This window comes from Schistocerca piceifrons, chromosome 3, assembly GCF_021461385.2.
Source record: "Schistocerca piceifrons isolate TAMUIC-IGC-003096 chromosome 3, iqSchPice1.1, whole genome shotgun sequence".
Lineage (NCBI taxonomy): Eukaryota > Metazoa > Arthropoda > Insecta > Orthoptera > Acrididae > Schistocerca > Schistocerca piceifrons.
This window is the reverse complement of record NC_060140.1, coordinates 678,905,771-678,920,769: the sequence shown is the minus strand read 5'-3', so window position 1 is coordinate 678,920,769 and position 14,999 is coordinate 678,905,771. Positions and strand designations below refer to the sequence as shown.

Genomic DNA, 14,999 nt, shown 5'->3' with positions numbered 1-14,999 from the left:
TATGCTTCATGTAAAGGGCCCTTCCCCAATTGGCTCGTTCTTTGGAAGAATTCTGGGGAATGGAGGTCAAACACTAGCCCTACAGGGGACCCTCACAGAAGGCCAAAATGTTTCAGACTCCTCTTAGTCACCTCTTATGGCAGGCATGAATACCTCAGGCCTATTCTAACCTCTGAACCCACAGGGGGATATGTGCACTGCCCATGAAAGGCAAGGTTCCAAGTTTGCTTCTCAATCCACACACATGTTTAATCTGCCATGAAGCTTTCTGTGAAGACTCCATTTCTGGGTATAAAGATCAAATGAGGATTCTGATGACTTTTACAGTCTATGTTTCAGCAACAATACACAAATAACTCCTTTAAAAACTTATACTAGGCCTATTTAATAGTATCATTTCCCTGCACCAATATTAGTATGTAGCCTATAGAGCAACTGACATAAAAGACTTGTTTCAAAAAAGATTTTATACAGCAAAATTAAAATTAAATTATTATTGATGTGGCAAACACTACCCCTTCCCCTACCAAATACTTACTCCACGACTCTTTTACTGGCACTGTCTCATCTTAGCACTCAGTCCACAGAAATTCAAAGCCTTTAGCAAATGGTGCAATTTTTTTCTTTTTTCCAATTCCCATCAACCTTTTTGACCAAACATAAACTGATCAAAAACAGTTCTGTATCACATGCATATCTACAAACCTTTATGGGGTTGAGGGGAGAAGGGCGCAGAAGGGGGGTCAGAAAATGAAACAATATGCTTCACGAAGAAAAACCTCTATAATGAAATAAGAACATCTTCAGAAAAAATTTCAGAAAATGAAAGAATATGCTTCATGAGGAAAAACCTCTATTAGGAAATAAAAACTAAACAACAGCCAAAATTGAGAAAGTCACTTCAAAAGTGCACATTTCTGCACACCTATGAAATCAAAAGCTACTACTTACCAGTATTAAAAATCACACTACTACACAAAATACATAGTAATATACTGCAGCAATCACTTTTGGATCATTAGAAGTTGCCTATTTGCAGCAGTACTTAATTTTTCTGCTTCAGTGATTAAAAAAATTATCTACTGAATGTTAAAGTTGTTTTGATCTCAACCACAACTCTATAAAGGTCTGCTCTCGTTCCTGTATTTCATTCCCATGACTAACAAAAAGTGACAGTTTTATACTTTATTTCAGTAACTGTACCAAGCAAAGAAACCACATATAATCAACTGGCGAGAGAATACAGCTATTTGTACACATAAGTATTCATAGCTTACCGATAAATTTGCCTTAAATGTGGGATTCTCACATTCTTGATTCTCCTTATGTTGTTGAAATTCTTCAATAAAATGAAAAACGTGGTGGCACGATCCACACACTAATACATCTAACTTTGAAATGTCATCCTGTGCCGCTGAAAGTGTCCAACAAAAAAATAATTACTACGGTACATAGCAAAACACTTTGACATGCTTTTTTTTTTAAAAAAGGAAGAAGAAGAAGAAGATTCTCATTGTGGGACTGTATTTACAAAATGAGAAACAATTTTGTTTCTTGACATTGTGCTAACCGTTCAAATAAACTGGACAATAATACAATTACACAAACAACTCAAATATGGCAGGACAATAATATCATCACATCTCATTGAAATAAAACTGAAGTGATAGCCGCAAAACAATTTGCTACACCATCCTTTAACTGGTTCACTAATTGGGTATAGCTGATGTGTAGAATTTGAGAATGATGTTCATTGCCTCAGTAAAATACAATGAATTAGGAAATTTGTTTATTTAATTCATTCTTACCTTTGTATTTCTCAATGTTGTCACATATTACACACTGACAATGAGATGGCAATTCACATTAACATCTCATTTCTTCCAGTTCTTAATATTTCTATAATTCACGGAATGTTCACTAACAGACACGTTTCTTATAATGAAACACCCCTTTGAGGCACACCGCACTGTATCTTACAGTATTAGTGACTTACTTACACACTATGAGTGAGTTTTATAAAATCAATGTAATGACACTGTCAACAGATGAACATTAACACAGCTGTTTATAATACCTAGATTCTAGAAGGACATGCTCACAAATTCACAACATCATCCCAAAATGTAAGTTGAGTGATAAGACTCCAACACTAAAAGCAGAAAGAACACACAAAAATTCAATCCGCTTGAAAATGATATAAATTGTACAGGATAAAATTTATATTTTTTTTTGTAATTTATGTTCAACATATGTTTGTAATATGTACCAAAATAATCATCAGAGGCTCGTCCATTATCTAATGGCCATATATTAAATTTATCTTGCGACTGTTCTTCTTATAACTAAATTTCAATTGGTCATTGAACTACACTACAGATTAGTATCAGTATGTTACCACAATCTTTATTTCGCATTAAAAATCACTGGCTTTGCTAACTTAAAACCACCCTTCAACCTGACCTGAATATTGAGTGTCCCAGTAACACTGTAGCACACAGATTCTACTATTCTGAATTGAGTTATGAACACGTTTCTTAGGCTGTAAAAATTAATGAAACACACATTCTCATTACCCATAACCAAACAGAAAAATAATTACAAGTTATTAACTACTTCTTTTCCTAAGTTTAGGTTGACAATTCATGAAATAACCGGTAGGAATTCCATCTGCATACAAGATAATGAATGTAGTTAACCTGAGATGCATTAAGCTAAGATTGTTACTTGCGAACAATTTATCTATCTTTAAACCAGTCTGAGACTTCATTTGAACTGTTAATAACAGAGCAATAGGGGCAGTATCTCCTCCCCCCCCCCTCTCCTACCACAAAAAACTTATTAGGCTACACCTTGACAACAGGTCTAGAAATGACATTATCAATACTATTATAGGGTCGACAGAAGCGTCCGATCCCACGCGTCGGCTTTGACTCGTGACGTAAGGGTGTTGTCGTGTGACGTCATGACGGCGCGGAGTTTGGTTTGAGTGTCGCTGTCTCCAGTTCTGTTTTATCTTATTCTATTTACTTTTCTGATCTGTTCGTTCTATCTCGTGAGATTTTTTTAAATTTAAAAACACTTATTACTTATGTTAATTATCTGTTTCCTCCAATTTCTGACTTAGTTTATTATATTTATCTTTCTGATCTGTTCGTTCTATCCCGTGAGATTTTTTTTAAAAAGACAAAAAACACTTATCAGCTACTGAAGCATCTGTATCTTATATGGGTTGCAGGGGTTACGACCCCTGTGGAGGTGGGTGTGTATTCATGCATGGCTGTCTTCACTTACACGTTGTAGCTACGCAAGGCGTCTAAATTTGTTTATATTTAGTTTGCCCCCCACCCAAAACACCCCATTTCCCGCGCTTGTCCCGTTAGTGTCATCAGGCTCCCTGTGGAAAGTGTGTGTGTTTGTTTTTGTTTCCGCCATATTTGTGACGTCATGGGTCAAAGCAGACGGGCGGGATCGGACGCTTCCGTATTTCCCTATAATAAAGTATGTTGCAGCTTTGCAGTAATATGTAATTATTTAATGTGTGACTCAACCACACAGGAAACAGTGCAAGAAATCTGGGTGAAAGAAAGGATAAAGTGCAAATGTTTGGCCGCTCACAGCATAAGAGAACTCAATCAAGAATTTAATACATGATGTTTCTTGATTAATATAGGCCTACATGATGAAAGAATATTGTTACTGCGAGAAATTGCTAATAGGGCAATAATAAAGTACTGTTAATTTTTGTTCAAAGAATATCTATAAATGCAACGATATCCATAAAGAATCATGACCACTAAGGGAGCCAGATAATAAATATGAGAAGCAGTATACATCACTAAAAGCATGTGCAATTAAAAAAAAAGTTAAAAAATGAAAAGCGATGAAAATGGAAGTATCTGTAACTATAGACCGCATTATTTTACGGATGGAATGGGTATAATTATAACAACAGTAATGATTACTTTCAATATTAACATTACAACGATGTTTTGTGTGAATTTCTCAAATACATACACAAATTTGTGTTTTAACAACTATTAAATGTGACTTAAATATTGTAAATAGTACCGAGGAACTGACAGTACAATGTCGTCATTGGAAAATAATTTAAAGTAATTAAAATTCTTGAAACATCGTAAAAAATGGTACGTACCTCTGATAAGTTTCGGGTTTTTGTTTACTCCCGCCGGATCTCCTCCGTCCACTTCCATCTCATGTATATGTAGACACTAAACAGATCTTCAAAACTTACGCAATTCTGCAATGTATATTAAATTTCGTTACTTATGACGTTATTTAAATAATGGAGCACTGTCAGAGTGTAGCAAATATGTAACTACTACACAGTACACAACACCACCGACGTTTAAAATTGCCACTTCAAACACAGCATTTCCTGAAGAGAGATATATAAAGGCTCTGATGTATTTCAGTCACAAAAAGCTTTTCTCTCATAATGATAAACAGCAACACAAACAACAAAACAGTCACCATGTTTTCATCTTCTGTGAAACACACAAAGTTCTTTTCAAAATATTTCAAACCTTATTCGTACACACTATTGAAGATAGGAACATCACTGCCAATGCAACGCAGGGGAGACAAGATGGCAAAACGCAGTATAACGACCTCAAATTCTTCGAGCATAATTACACATCCAACTGAATATAAATTAGCATTTATATGGAAAATCACTTACTACAATATCGCCACAAACGGTCAATCCAAGTAAATTATTTAAAATCGACAAACAATCCTCATTTTTAATTGAACATCACTTCGTATTCCTGAACATTTGATACTGCGATCGCGTCGCACCGACTGCAGCGCCATCGTATCGTTTGGCGGGAAGCAATTTAGACGGCGATTTTGGGCAAATTATTAATTTAGCAGCCATATTATAAGAAGTCAAAGGTAGTTAGTGTAAAAAGTCATTCAATCAAACACCACAATTAAGCCCTGGTGACATAATGACGAAAGAAAGACGATGATCTAATATATCGATTGTTAAATTTCTTGTTGTTCGAGTCAAGAGTTTCCCGTGGCCAGACGCTAGATAGAGCCACACCAACCATCTTGCATCGTGCCAAATAGTCCCGAGTCCGTGTTCAGGGATTTGTTGAGGCGGTGCTGTAAAGCATTTGTAACAAAACGTGAAGTTCATTATGAAAATTCCAATTATGCGTTAGGTTTACTGTATAATATTATGGAACATAAAATAAAAAATTCCTGAAACTCTTAATTCCCCGTGCCAAGGTATTTTTTTAAATGTTTGTGCCACAATATCACGTATTAAGGTTTTTGAGAGACAGAGATACAAAGCACACGTCCAGTTGAATTATAAGCTATTCATACTACCTATTGGAAGAAATGCTAACACAATATATACCTTCTGTCACCTATCGTGTCAACACAATAATGATCAATGTGCAATTCATTAGTACGTTATGCTCTCAAGTTATAAAATAACATCCGTTAAAAATCTTTATTACTAGGAAAACAATGTAAATATTGGGTTGTGAAAGTCATACTAAGGGGTAACTGCATAAGTTACTACCAGTAAGGTGAAAGACAAAATTTATAAATCTTGAATATTGTATTGCAAACTTACGGCCTTATAGTGCAAGACCAGTTATTTCCGAAATGCGTCGGTTCAGTCACTTCTGAGGGACACTTGCCATATGACATTAATAGCAATACTGCAACTTACAAACATTGCTCGAAGCAAAGCGAGCCGCCCTGAGGTTCGATATGCGCTTTGTGTTCTTTTCCGCCAAAGTGGCTATGCTCAGTACTTATTGCGTTGTCGTCTTGGTTATTCATTGTTAGTGGGAAAGTGTAACTCCGCTGTAACGAAGAGGAAGAAATACATACGGTTGTTACCGAATCAGTAGCGAGTGCAGATTATTTCGTGTGTAGTGATGCTTGTGTGTATGCTGCATAAATAGTTTCTCAGTGATTGGTCCACCGAAAGGAGTTAAGATTTGGAACGCCAATACTAGTATATCGTGAGATGGCTGAAGAAGAAGAAACCGGAAAGGAATATCGGTGGGAAACTGGATATGAAAAGACTTGGTAAAGTATATTGTGTTTCTTCCGTCGGCGACATAACAAAAAGTCAAAATGCCCAAAGTTGTTCAATTAGCGTTTGTTACTTTAATTGCATATCTTGTACTGTAGTTATCTAAGGAACTACATACAGAGCCATTGTAAGTTAAAAATACAAACAGTAAGTTCACACTTGGGACTAACTACCGTAGCTTCGGTTTTGTAAATTAAATATCAGTTTATCCATTTGTTGATACTTAGAATGCTGGAGAAGCTCAGAGTGGTTATTGTTTTCACGATACGTATAATTGTTGTGAGATTGATTTGATACGGATTTCGCCATACTGTTCCATTACTTTGGACAACAGTTATGGATATTCGTAACAGCCAGTGTGCAGCATTTCGTTTCTGCTTGCCAGTGTCAATGAAAGATTCACACTGTTGTTGTTCTGTGTAGCTTATATCATTATTAATTGGGCTTATGGTTCAGAGAACACACAGTCTGACGTTATGGCTCAGAGAACACACAGTCTGACGTAGTTCTCTACACAAAAACAAAGTATTCACAGCAGGAGAACATATTATAAGGAAGAATATTTCGATGTACACTTCAGACTTCTTGGAGACAGCTATTTGAACAACCAAGTTTACTGAGAATTGCCACTTAATGACATGTAATCTGCATGATTCTAATCAGAGAATTGCCATGCAATGACATGTACTCTGCTATGATCGTAATCATCACATTCTGAAAACAGTTGAGAGTCATAAACACAATACTATTAGGAACATAAATGAAATTCATTGGATGAATAACTAAGTTAAGTGAATGGGTTCATAAGTATCAGTTCACAAACTTAAACTATGCTTTAAAGGTAGTGTTGGCATAATTTATAAATGCACTTATATAAATCATCATACCATATCTCATTACGGGTGTAGAGTCACTGAGAAATGGTGATTATTTAAGGAACCTGTTGACACACTTCGTGTGAAGCTATTTTGTATAAAAAAACAGTGTGAATATGGATAGTGTGTCACTGAGCAGCAGACATGCACCCTTAAAAGTAAACACAGCTACCAGACACATTCTTTTCCCACATTTAGAAAAGCACACACACATTCACAAATGCTCACCGCACTTCGCCACTATTATCCCCAGGTGCTGAGGCCCAACTGAAGTGAGTACTGGTCCCAGCCTAGGTGGATAATGGCAATATACAAAGGATGTAGGATGGAGGGGGGGGGGGAGATAGCAGAGAATGGTTGGGGGGGGGGGGGGCAGGTGCTGTAGAGCTGCCTGTAGGAATGTGCAGATATGTGATAGGACAAGATGATGGGCTGCTAGGTGCAACATCAGGAAAACTGAAGGGGGAGGGGGGCCAGAGAAGGGAAATAACTGTGCTGGTGCTCTAAGGTGACAGAACAGTTGTTGTAGTGGGAGTGCTAGCAGGGAAGAGTATAAACACAGGTAGAGAACAGGAACTAGTGCAAGTTGAAGCCAGAGGTTTAGAGGAACTAAGGAACAGTTGCAAGGAGAGCGCCCCCCCTAATGGGTGCTTTCAAAAATGGCCCTGAAGTCTGCGGCATGACTGGAGTACATGATAATGGGAGGATATACAGGACATATTGGCATCTCTAGTGGGATCAGTGTCAGTAAAAGAATATCAGTGACGGTAGCAGTGATTTGGCACAGCTGCTTTGTGTGTATGTACTGCACCCAGTCATGTAATGCGATTTTGTGTAAGTTACGTCTCTATGGCAATGCATCATTGTTGTCACAGTTCTATAGATTGATTATTATTTTGCCTGGAGCCATTAGGGCTTCGCAAAACCACTGCCAGCTGCCAGGGATTTTCTTTCACTGGCTCTACTATAAGTATGTCCTCCTTTAAAGGGATGTGAGCCATTAAGCAGGAGGTTGGTAGCAGAGACAGAATATGAAGACAGTGATATTGCTTAGGTTGGGTGGTTGGCACAATACCACTATGGGTTGTTGGGCATTCTGTAATGTGTCCAATTCCACCCATCTGCTTTAACCCATGATATCATTGACATTGTAGAAACCGCTAATTTCAGCTTTTCCAATATATGGTGACTATGATGTCACTACATACACACGCCAACAAATGCGAAAAAAAATAAATGACTCAGTAACGTCTCACTCCAAAACTAAAATTAAACTAAAGGGACAACTGTGGGAAATTGGGGGTTTAGGGCAGGGACAAGCTAAATATACAACAATAAAAAAAAAAAAACCACGCAATCTCAAAACAAACAATATCACAAAAAAATCAAAATTTCAGCATTCTGCTACACCAACAGAAACCACAGAAATCGGACGTTTCCCTAGATCTATATAGCTCAACTGAGCTGTGGAATTAGACATTTCCCTTGATCTATATACCTCAACTGCAGCTGTTGATACCAAAAAACCAACATCTGCAACTACAAAAAATGGAATTGAATATTTTCCCTTGGCCTATATAGTTCACCCGCAATTGTCGATACCAAAAGCCAACACCAACTACAAAAAGTTGAACCAAAACCCTAACCCCTCAACAACCCACAAATCGGACATCACATCAGTTGAAACACTCTCAACCCACTCTAATGCACAAAAAATCATAATTACTGTAGAATAAATATAAAACAAAAATTACTTACCAACAGCAGCATCCGGCAATACGATCTAGAATGGCCACACCCCACACACACACACACACACACACACACACTTAAAAAACACTATCCACAACTACCCACCCGTAAACCAACACCAAACCAACCAACAACCATCAGCTATGTTACAACTGTCACAACCAAACCTCAAATGAACCGAATACAAAGTGTTACACTCAGCACATACACTGTGTGGGGGCACCATCAAATGCAACAACATGTCATCTACAAACACAAGCAACTCAAAAACTCTGTGCCGTACTGACGTCACACACCACAACACCATTATGTCACAGGTCAAAGCGGGCGAGTGTAATTGGATGTTTCCGTTGACCTGGTAGTTGTTATACCACTCTGAATTTTTCAGTGCTTGATTGTGGATCGATTGCTGCTCATCACATAGAGGAGGCATTGAACAGCCGATAGGCATATTTAAAAGTAGGCTGTTGTATGTTTCTTAGCTTAGCAGTGGTGAAGGACAGGCACCATACAGAAGTTTTCAGTTTTGATTATGCCACAGACAACTGTGGAAAATGCTTATTTGCCTGTGGCTTCAGTCTGCGGACTAGATTTCATCTTGTTATATCTCTGCAAAATCTATGTGTAGAATGACTTTCCATCCCTAAATTTCTCCTTTTGTGTCTCAAAATGTTTAGCCTGTTTCTCTCTCTCTCTCTCTCTCTCTCTCTCTCTCTCTCTCTCAATACAAAATGACTGACTTTGGAAATACGGAAGCGTCCGATCCCACCCGTCTGCTTTGACCCATGACGTCACAAATATGGCGGAAACAAAAACAAACACACACACTTTCCACAAGAAGCCTAATGACACTAACGGGACAAGCGCGGGAAATGGGGTGTTTTGGGTGGGGGGTAAACTAAATATAAACAAATTTAGACGTCTTGCGTAGCTACAACGTGTAAGTGAAGACAGCCACGCATGAATATCCACCCACCTCCTCAGGGGTCGTAACCCCTGCAACCCATAGAAGATAAAGATGCTTCAGTAGCTGATTAGTGTTTTTTGTCTTTTTTAAAAAAAAAAAATCTCACGGGATAGAACGAACAGATCAGAAAGATAAATATAATAAACTAAAACAGAAATTCGAGGAAACAGATAATTAAAATAAGTAATAAGTGTTTTTAAATTTAAAAAAAAAAAAAAATCTCACGAGATAGAACGAACAGATCAGAAAAGTAAATAAAACAAGGTAAAACAGAGCTGGAGACAGCCACACTCAAACCAAACTCCGCGCCGTCATGGCGTCACACACGACAACACCCTTACGTCACGGGTCAAAGCCGACGCGTGGGATCGGACGCTTCTGTCGACCTCTGGCTTTAAATAAAGATAACTGTTTCTGAATCTCAAAGTTTCCAATGGAACTCTGTGTTTTCACTGCTTACGATGCCCGCCGACGCGTGGGATCGGACGCTTCTGTCGACCTCTGGCTTTAAATAAAGATAACTGTTTCTGAATCTCAAAGTTTCCAATGGAACTCTGTGTTTTCACTGCTTACGATGCCCACCAACTTGCTTTCAACTGATGTTTTGTCAGCACTATAGTCTTCAGGTCTTACTTTTTAACTCATTATTTGCTCTGACTATGGAAAGTACTGGTTGAAATATTAACAGTTATGAAAAGGATAGATTGCTGCCCATCTAAAGATGATATGTTGAACTGCAGGCAGGCTCAATGAAAAGACAGTTACACAGCAAAACACATGTGAATATGTGCATGTCTTCCTTTCTTGTCTGAAGAAGGGCTTGAGCGAAAGTTGAGTGTGTAACAGCCTTTTCATTGTGCCTGTCTGCAGCTCAACTTGGCATCTTTACAATGAGTAGTCTAGCAATTTATCCTTTTCATAGTTGGTGACATTATTTGCTCATTTATTACACTGCTCTATCGTGCTGTTCATCTTCAGTAGAGCAACACATATTATTTACTACTTCTCTAACATTTGTTGAAAAATTCACACTGTAGCAGCCAGTAGACCTTACAAAGAAATTAGTATTGTCATGATGTCAGCAAATGCATACATTGTGTGGCATAACTGAGGATACAAGGATTTGCAGTGGACAGAGTTAATAAATTTTAAATTGCATTTGTTTCATTGTGGATTTCCAGACTGAAATTCACCTTATGCCTCTTGTCATAATCATGTGAAACTTTTGCAGTGTCATCCTCGTCCCTGTTTGTGATTCCTTAACTGACTGTGTTGTTCGTCCCATATGACATCGGTACCAATGAAGGTGACAGTAGAATCTACAGTTCTCAGTCCCAGTGCATATTCTCACTTACTAATGATAAATCCAGTATTGCCTCAAAGAGAACCTGATACAATTTGCTTATACTGTGTCAACAGTGACCTCAGTTTATTTTCTACATCACTGCTGCTGATGTTAGCATAACAATGATTTTCTGATTAGAGTCATCTTTAATGTGAAATTTTTATAGTTAACACTTCACATGTTCTAGAGGCACTTCTCTACTTACAAAAAGTGATAAGTTCAGACATCTTGTTGTCTTGTCCCCTTCATTGTTAGGCAAAACAATGTCTACTCTCTACTACACAATGTGTGACAAAACCTGAAAGAGTAGTGTCATACAAAATAATGTTTCCTTTTACCTGTTTATTTACACAGCCACAGATAGTGGTTTTTGTGTTTGCAGCATGTTGTAAACTTCGATAATCCAGCAACAACTACAAAAAAAATGTTTCAAGGTTTGTTGCAAAACATGTTCCAAATGCAGTGTAAACACAGCTTTGTGTACTCCTTTCAAGATGCTATCCAATACATTCAACTGATCTTCCACACCCTTTACTGTGTGTGACAGAAATACAGTATTGTTGGCAAACCTTACAGTTTTTATTTACTTATTTTTTCCTTTACTAAATTTCTCTTTGGTTTTTTGTAGTGTTATTTTTTACACAACTTCTACTAGGCCTTGTCTCTACATTCTTTCGCAAATAATTTGTTAGTGTTTTGCAACCGAGTTATTAAACCAATAGTTTTGTAATATATAGATTTTTCAGCCCCCGCCCTCCTGAAATGTGAGGGTGTTTCACTTGTCTCATGTAGGTTACATACCAAATGAAATAATGTGGTGATGGGTGGTTCTCCCAAAGATCTCAGTAATGCTGAAGCAATATTGTCTTTCTAGATGCTTTGTTTTGATATAGTCATATAGGCCTTCCAGTACTTTGTCAAATTCTTCACACTGGTTAATCACATCTGTGTGATTTTCATCTACTTCCTCTTTCTTGTTCCTGATATTATTTTCAAGTTTATTTCAGTTGCAAATTAGTAACGAGTGAATGCTCGTCAAATTTTTAACTGGAATATAATAATTCTGTGATGACAGTGATGGAAGGGTTGGGTTGGGTCATTTGAGGAAGGAGATCGGACAGCAAGGTCATCGGTCTCATCGGATTAGGGAGGACGAGGAAGGAAGTTGGCCGTGCCCTTTGAAAGGAACCATCCCGGCATTTGCCTAGAAACGATTTAGGGAAATCACGGAAAATCTAAATCAGGATGCCGGACGCAGGATTGAACCGTTGTCCTCCCGAATGTGAGTCCAGAGTGATGGAAGGGGGCCAGGTGATGTTACCAGTGCGTGTCAATGTGTGCAGCCAGTCACACTTGACAAGGCTTCGCAGATAACAACAATACAAGCAATACACACCAAGGATGTGGCACTCTAGAAAGAACTACATTTGGCTGTTGGCTGTACCACAGCACACAACTTATTGAATATTTGACCCTGTAACTAGACTGCACAGTTGCCTGTGTGGTAAGCATGTGAATGCAAGTGTATTAATTTAGCTACTTGGGAAATACAATAACAAATGACAACAGAAGAATAATGAATATAAAAAAATTGCAAGACTTAACAAGCCCTTAGAAATAAGAGCATGTATTAACAAACAACCATCTTGGTATAGAAACCAGAAAGAAATGAAGTTTATTTATTTGGAGCATTTTAGGCTATGATTGTGAAGATTGGATGCTGGAAAAACAAGAAACAAAAAAATTAAAAGCGTTGGAGATAGGGATTGGAGAAGAACCATAAAAATGTCGTGAGCTGAAATAAAATGTAATGACCAAATACTAAAAGAAATTAAAGAGAAAAGGGTGCTGATTAACATGATGCAGAAACAAAAAATTAATTGATTAGGTGCCTAACTTGGCATAACAGCTTCATAAAAATCATCTTAGTAGGAAAAACCCAGTAAAAAATTGAGGCACTTCCAAAATAGCCATATTACCAGTGGAATGAACTACACACCAATTTTTTATTTATTTTTTATTTATTATTATTAATGTTTTATGATTTGGAAAGTCACAGAACGCTATCTTTTCTATTGTATTACCAGATACGAATATAATAGAGGGAAACATTCCACGTGGGAAAAATATATCTAAAAAGAAAGATGATGAAACTTACCAAACAAAAGCGCTGGCAGGTCGATAGACACACAAACAAACACAAACATACACACAAAATTCTAGCTTTCGCAACCAATGGTTGCCTCGTCAGGAAAGAGGGAAGGAGAAGGAAAGACAAAAGGATATGGGTTTTAAGGGAGAGGGTAAGGAGTCATTCCAATCCCGGGAGCGGAAAGACTTACCTTAGGGGGAAAAAAGGACAGGTATACACTCGCACACACACACATATCCATCCACACATACACAGACACAAGCACACATTTGTAAAGGCAAAGAGTTTGGGCAGAGATGTCAGTCGGGGCGGATGTACAGAGGCAAAGATGAAGTTGAAAGACAGGTGAGGTATGAGCGGCGGCAAATTGAAATTAGAAATTAGCGGAGATTGAGGCCTGGCGGATAGCGAGAAGAAAGGATATGCTGAAGGGCAAGTTCCCATCTCCGGAGTTCTGACAGGTTGGTGTTAGTGGGAAGTATCCAGATAACCCGGACGGTGTAACACTGTGCCAAGATGTGCTGGCCGTGCACCAAGGCATGTTTAGCCACAGGGTGATCCTCATTACCAACAAACACTGTCTGCCTGTGTCCATTCATGCGAATGGACAGTTTGTTGCTGGTCATTCCCACATAGAACGCTTCACAGTGTAGGCAGGTCAGTTGGTAAATCACGTGGGTGCTTTCACACGTGGCTCTGCCTTTGATCGTGTACATCTTCCGGGTTACAGGACTGGAATAGGTGGTGGTGGGAGGGTGCATGGGACACCGCCCCCGGTGTAAAACCTGTCCCATGCACCCTCCCACCACCACCTATTCCAGTCCTGTAACCCGGAAGATGTACACGATCAAAGGCAGAGCCACGTGTGAAAGCACCCACGTGATTTACCAACTGACCTGCCTACACTGTGAAGCGTTCTATGTGGGAATGACCAGCAACAAACTGTCCATTCGCATGAATGGACACAGGCAGACAGTGTTTGTTGGTAATGAGGATCACCCTGTGGCTAAACATGCCTTGGTGCACGGCCAGCACATCTTGGCACAGTGTTACACCGTCCGGGTTATCTGGATACTTCCCACTAACACCAACCTGTCAGAACTCCGGAGATGGGAACTTGCCCTTCAGCATATCCTTTCTTCTCGCTATCCGCCAGGCCTCATCTCCGCTAATTTCTAATTTCAATTTGCCGCCGCTCATACCTCACCTGTCTTTCAACTTCATCTTTGCCTCTGTACATCCGCCCCGACTGACATCTCTGCCCAAACTCTTTGCCTTTACAAATGTCTGCTTGTGTCTGTGTATGTGTGGATGGATATGTGTGTGTGTGCGAGTGTATACCTGTCCTTTTTTCCCCCTAAGGTAAGTCTTTCCGCTCCCGGGATTGGAATGACTCCTTACCCTCTCCCTTAAAACCCATATCCTTTTGTCTTTCCTTCTCCTTCCCTCTTTCCTGACGAGGCAACCATTGGTTGCGAAAGCTAGAATTTTGTGTGTATGTTTGTGTTTGTTTGTGTGTCTATCGACCTGCCAGCGCTTTTGTTTGGTAAGTTTCATCATCTTTCTTTTTAGATGTATTACCAGATACTATTGATGTAATTATAAACAGTATCTTTTCTGCTGCAGCTTCTGTATTATCTAAAATTTATTGCTAAAAATGTAAAAAATTGCATTTTTACAAGTTTTTACAAATTATTTACTCGAAAACCCCCTACCAAAAACTTTTAAGAATTACACAAAATATTGTTTGGTTAATATGCTAGTAGTCAGTGGAAACACAGTGGGTGGTATTTTTGTGTGTAAAATGTTAAAAAATTTTCATT

The 14,999-nt window shown here is 38.5% G+C and overlaps 2 protein-coding genes across 4 annotated transcripts in view; one reads left to right on the top strand and one right to left on the bottom strand.

Moving 5' to 3' along the window:
• The window catches only part of LOC124789961, a 101,252-nt gene extending 96,417 nt beyond the window's left edge, over window positions 1-4,835 (bottom strand). Inside the window, exons 1-3 of one of the 3 annotated variants that reach the window (XM_047257496.1) lie at window positions 4,703-4,828; window positions 4,157-4,261; window positions 1,278-1,414 (exon numbers count right to left, since the gene is read on the bottom strand). In XM_047257496.1, coding sequence (XP_047113452.1) covers window positions 1,278-1,414; window positions 4,157-4,214 — 195 coding nt within the window. In that variant the 5' untranslated portion in view covers window positions 4,215-4,261; window positions 4,703-4,828. Of the gene's footprint in view, window positions 1-1,277; window positions 1,415-4,156 lie in introns of all 3 variants that reach the window. The other 2 variants (XM_047257497.1, XM_047257495.1) reach the window with 2 other exon arrangements.
• Window positions 4,836-5,605: 770 nt separating this feature from the next.
• LOC124789962 (general transcription factor IIH subunit 2) overlaps window positions 5,606-14,999 on the top strand; it is a 116,287-nt gene continuing 106,893 nt past the window's right edge. The window contains exon 1 of the mRNA XM_047257498.1: window positions 5,606-6,078. Within this exon, the coding sequence (XP_047113454.1) occupies window positions 6,017-6,078 (62 nt within the window). The 5' untranslated portion in view covers window positions 5,606-6,016. The remainder of the gene's footprint in view (window positions 6,079-14,999) is intronic.